Source organism: Octopus bimaculoides, chromosome 9 (assembly GCF_001194135.2).
Source record: "Octopus bimaculoides isolate UCB-OBI-ISO-001 chromosome 9, ASM119413v2, whole genome shotgun sequence".
Lineage (NCBI taxonomy): Eukaryota > Metazoa > Mollusca > Cephalopoda > Octopoda > Octopodidae > Octopus > Octopus bimaculoides.
Window position 1 is genome coordinate 5,349,489 of NC_068989.1, and position 5,516 is coordinate 5,355,004.

Consider the following 5,516-nt stretch of genomic DNA (forward strand, 5'->3'; position numbering starts at 1 on the left):
TTTCATACAAAATTCCAGAATCAGCTAATAATATTTTTGAACAATTAGGCGAGATTTTATTTACATATTTTATAAATTATTCAGAGGGGATGGTCATTAGGCTTTCATTTGTAACGCTCCACCTTTGTAAGCGAGAATGAAGCAACCAATGTCCATTCTGGACATGTGCAAGGCAATCTCATGCATCATGGTTTCGTTCCTGAGCTGCTCTATATCAACTGGAGTCTGTGGAACCAAACACAATATGTGATACCGAAAAGTAAGTAAGTCCCTTGGACATCATTCTCTCAAGTCCTAGGACTTATAAGGCTGGCTACCCTGTTTCAATGGCATGTAAGCTATTGAAATCACAACCCCCCCCCCCCTTTCCTGAATGGAATGTGATCCCATCACAGGGTTCCTCATTTACAGCTGAGTGAACTGGACCAATGTAAGATGAAGTGTTTTACTCAAGAACACAACACATTGACCAGTCTGGGAATTGAAACCATGATCTTGCGATCATAACTGGGTTCTAATCACTAGGCTACACATCTTCACATGATACCAAAAACAGTTCCTGAAATTAAATCGTTTATATGAGTATAAATGAGAAGGTGTGTGGCTCAGGGGTTAGAGCACTGGGCTTACAATCATGAGGTAGTGAGTTCAATTCCTTGACCAGGCTGTGTGTTGTGTCCTTGAGCAAGACACTTTATTTCACATTGCCCCAGTTCACTCAGCTGTAGAGATGAGATGTGACATCACTGGTGCCAAGCTGTATTGGCCCCTTTGTTTTTCCCTTGAATAACATCGGTGGGGTAGAGAGGGGAGACTGGTATGCATGGGCGACTGCTGGTCTTCCATGAACAACCTTGCCTGGACTTGTGCCTCAGAGGGGAGCTTTCCAGGTGCAATCCCATGGTCAGCCATGACCGAAGAGGGGTGGGGGTGGGGTCTTTATATTTATGAGTATAAATCAGAAGAAAAAATATGGTAGGTAGGTAGGATGGAGCTGGGGTCATACCAGATTAGTGGTCCCAGAGGCATCCTCATGTGTTGAGCCAACCAGTGCTCTCCATTGCTGGCAGTCCCATGTCAGTCCCTCTACATCTTCCAAGGTGATGTTGAGCCCCTGGAGAATTTCCCCAACCATGTCCAGCCATTTGGTGTGGGGCCTGTCATGAGACCTCTTCCAGCCCACAGCTGTTATATTAAATTTAAATGAGAGTAAAGCCCTGGCAGGATGATCTAGTGAGTGACGGAGGAAATGGCCGTACTAGCGTATGCAATGGACAGCTATGAGGCGGGAAGCTGTGGGCTGATCCATGCTCGCATGCAGTTCTTTACTAGAAATGTGATGGTAGCATCCAATGTTCTTGGTGGTTTTCAGGGCTCTGCTATTGAAAGTGTTGATCCTCTTAGCAAGGGTCTTCAATGGGGGCCACATTTCTGCTCCATAGAGGAGAATGGAGGAAAACTACAAACAAAGGATATGTATATTAGCATGCAGTAAGAAGGGTTTCACACCAAACCCAATTACTAGTCTATATTTTCTTCCCACTCCGACCACACCAGGCCTGGCCAACTCGAATTACATTGCGGGCCACTTTAATCACAGAAATTCTTTTGAGCGCCACTTGTATACTTTATGCACTAACAGTCAAAAGGTGGAGGTGCAATGACCCAGTGGTTAGGGCAGAAGAGTCGCGGTCATAAGATCATGGTTTCAATTCCCAGACTGGGCGTTGTGAGTGTTTATTGAGTGAAAACACCTAAAGCTCCAAAAGGCTCCAGTAGGGGGTGGTGGTGAACCCTGCTGTACTCTTTCACCACAACTTTCACTTACTCTTTCTTCCTGTTTCTGTTGTACCTGTATTTTAAAGGGGCCAGCCTTGTCACACTCTGTGACATGCTGAATCTCCCCGAGAACTACGTTAAGGGTACACGTGTCTGTGGATACTGCTCCCCTTCATCTGATAAGCTATAAAAAAAATTAGGGATGGAAAAACAGATAGAGAGAGAGAGAGGGAGGAAGAGAAAGAGAGTGATGGAGAGAAATTAGAAGAATGTTAGGGAGTAAAGATAGCAACAATGTGAAGGGAAGAGAAAGAGAGAATGGAAAATGCAATGAAAGGGAGCAAGAAGGATAAAAGGGAGGAAATAAAGAAAGAGTGGAAACACCCTTACCAATTATTGTGTCTAAATACTTTATTAGGATCAGTGAGAGGCCTAGCCCCACCCCTGGGACGTTGCTGAGATGTAGAGCGTGATGAGCAATGCAAAATTTGTGGGACAGAGCGGTATATATGATACTGAAAGGACATCACGTGTCGATTCAGTAGGCTGAGTGTAACTCCAGAGACAGAACGAGATGCCATTTCTTCTGAAATATACAGATAAAAGACTTTTGTTGTTAGAATTAAATGGAAGTATAGAATGAAGGGATCCTATTGTCAAACAATGCTAATCCTATTTGGGAAGTCTGCTTAAGATAGACGAGGCGGCCCCTGTTTGTGGCTGTGGCCAGTTTTACCCGACATACAGTTTCCCCAATATCAACAGTGACAGTGTCAACAGGGAATGGCTGATTTGGTCCATATCATGGGCTGCAGTGAAAATAAATGTTCTGAAAACCAATATCAAACAATTATAATAATCTAAAATCTTTGCCCCTGCATCTGTATCATCATCATCGTCATCATGATCACCATCAGCGCCGCCGCCGCCGCCACCACCACCACCACTTTTCATGCTTGCATGAGGTGGATTTTCTACATCGACTAAAGAATTCTTCAAGGCGGTGCCCCAGCATGGCTGCAGTCTAATGACTGAAATAAGTAAAAAGATAATATATATATATATATATACATACATATATATATATGAAGTGAGTTATAGAGCTTGTTGAACCATGTCAAATCGTCCAACCCATGTCAGCATGGAAAACAGACGTTAAATGATGATCTTTTACCATTTACGATTTGCACGTGTACCTCGATGTTTTGCAGTGAATCGGAAAATACGAAGATGTTTAGAAAATCTTCGGTTTTCTCTTTTACACTTTTTGTGTGTGTGTGTGTGTGTGTGTGTGTGTGTGTGTGTGTGCAACTCATCGGCCGTTGGTCGTAGAAACACTGTCTGAAAGGAATAATGGATGTTACAACAGGAATGACTGTGATTGCAAGTCCGCTCGACCACAGTCGATCTCCCGGGACTCGAAAATCCTGTATTTACAAAAGCAACGTTCGGTTTATTAAGATTCTCATAAGCTTTTCACGATAAAATTTTTTTTTATGTATGTTTATCGATAATATTGATTTTTAACATCGGTACAAGGTCACAACTATCGGGGATGGTGCGATTGATTATATCAATCCCAGAACTTGACTGCTGCTGAATTTTATTGACCCTGGAAGGATGAAAACTAAAAGTTGATTCCGGCAAGATTTGAACTCAGAACGTTAAGATACACAATTACATAGTGCAAGCGATGTTATCAGTCACTCAACCGATCCTTCCAGTCCAACCGAGCCGTAATATCAAGAATGTCTGATGAAATTCTGATTGCAGTCAAATAACTATTTTCGGTAGATTGTCGTTTAATGGATTCAACTCGAATCGAGCCAACGACAAAGCCTTTACATGGCCACTCATCTTGTTAGAAATAGCAGCCAAATCTCCCCCAAATTTTTAGTCTTAGAAAAGGCACGTTGCATAATATGATCCTGGGTTCCCGGTATTCAGGGAAAAGACAGGATGGTCACGGCACAAGATGAATGCCTTTGATTATGCGTCTACCAGACCAGAACTCATCTGCAGTTAAACAAAAATAGCAACTACCGTATTTTACGGTATAAAAAGACGCAGCTGCATATCAGGTACACATCGATCTCAGCAGTGCATATTCAGGACAGAAGTTTTTTGTCCATTAAAGATCATGGGAGACCGGGACATTATTTGTTTTTTGAAAAAAGTACGTCCATCAAATACGACAGTTACAATGTGCCTTTCACGCACGTGTGTTGATCTGAGTTACTGGGAGACAAAATCCCGCCGACGGAATAAATGTGAAGATATTTTTAGAATTATTATAAACAATTTCATGAAATAAATGGAATTACTGAAGATTTTTCAGATAACGTAGTTTTATTTTTAGCATAATCATTTCATCCTAGTTCAACTCGAATTGGTATTATTTATCTATAATCAAAAGTGTTACTGTTATAAACTTGGCATCTTTAGATATATACACGATTTTATGTCCAACGTGTCGTGTTTTTTTTTAACAGTAGGCTGTGATTTGAAAGAGGTTAGCTGTTATTTTTAGTAGAGATTTACGTTGAGGTTTCCTGGTTGGCGCGTTACCAGATCAATATTGTTGTTCAATCAGCTCAACAGATTTCTGATCGAAGGTATTAAGCCGTGGCTATCCCGTATTTCTTTTTCATTTTTTTTTCTAGACGTAGTGTACCTTGGACGGCATTATTAAATGTGTCCTGCAATTTTTAGTGAGGTAGAATTTGAGAGAAAGAGAGAGAGAGAGAGAGAGAGAGAGATTTTGCTATTTTTAGCAGATCGAGTGACTATGTAGGGGCTCCCACGTTGGCTCGTTAGTAAATTAATGCAGCTGACAGTGGCGGTGGTGGTGGTGATGATGATCTTGTCGAAGCTTTGGTTGTGGGTCGATTATGATAATTGTAGTAATGATAATAGCATAAGCACGAAGACGACTATGTTGATGATGATAGTGATGATGACGTTGACGAGGAGAAGAAAGAGGATATTGGTGCTGATAATGAGGGAGGGAGGGAAAATACTGTTCGGTGTCATTAAAGAGATGAGGAATTCCAAGAGCGAGAGGAATCGAATCGAATCGAAGCTCCATATTGCCTGTCAATGCTTAAACAGAAGACTGTGAAGAGAGAAGGCAAAGCAACGACGTTACTACTCACCAAGCGTTGTGCTGGAACACGTTACTGGAATCTGTTAAATGGCGATTACCGAAAGCAGACCGTTTCTGAGAAGCATCGTTGCTGGAATTGGAACAAGTTCCTTCTGCAACATCAGACATTTTTAGAATAATCCATTCATTATTGCAGGAGAGGCTGACAAGGGAGATTACTCTATTTTACCATTTTTATGAATAGCCAATGAGGATGTCTCTACATGGTCGATCGACCTGCTAGAAATAGCGGCAAATCTCACACAAAAAAGCACCCACGGTCTTCAAAACGGAAGTGAACATTGGATTACGAACTTATATATACACTATAACTAAAAATACACGATGAGATGGTCACTGTTGAAATATGTTTGGTTATAAATCTGCTCAATCAGAGTTTACCTGAGGCTAAACAGAAACAAGTCTTTTTTAATTTTCATTAATTCAGTAATGAATACAAAACAATGGAACCTTCACGTAGTCATCTGAACTGCCAGAAACAGCAGCCGAATCACCCTCAAGTCACACCCTACTGTCTAAAACAGGATACACTATATAATGTAAAGGGTTTCTTATTTAAAAAAAAGTCTAG

At 41.3% G+C, this 5,516-nt stretch overlaps 1 protein-coding gene across 2 annotated transcripts in view; it reads right to left on the reverse strand.

Moving 5' to 3' along the window:
* LOC106882310 (tRNA N(3)-methylcytidine methyltransferase METTL2) overlaps window positions 1-5,101 on the reverse strand; it is a 12,844-nt gene extending 7,743 nt beyond the window's left edge. Inside the window, exon 1 of one of the 2 annotated variants that reach the window (XM_014932942.2) lies at window positions 4,935-5,101. In XM_014932942.2, coding sequence (XP_014788428.1) covers window positions 4,935-5,053 — 119 coding nt within the window. In that variant the 5' untranslated portion in view covers window positions 5,054-5,101. Of the gene's footprint in view, window positions 1-2,169; window positions 2,376-4,934 lie in introns of those variants that run through there. The other variant, XM_014932941.2, reaches the window with a different exon arrangement.
* Window positions 5,102-5,516: the final 415 nt, after the last annotated feature.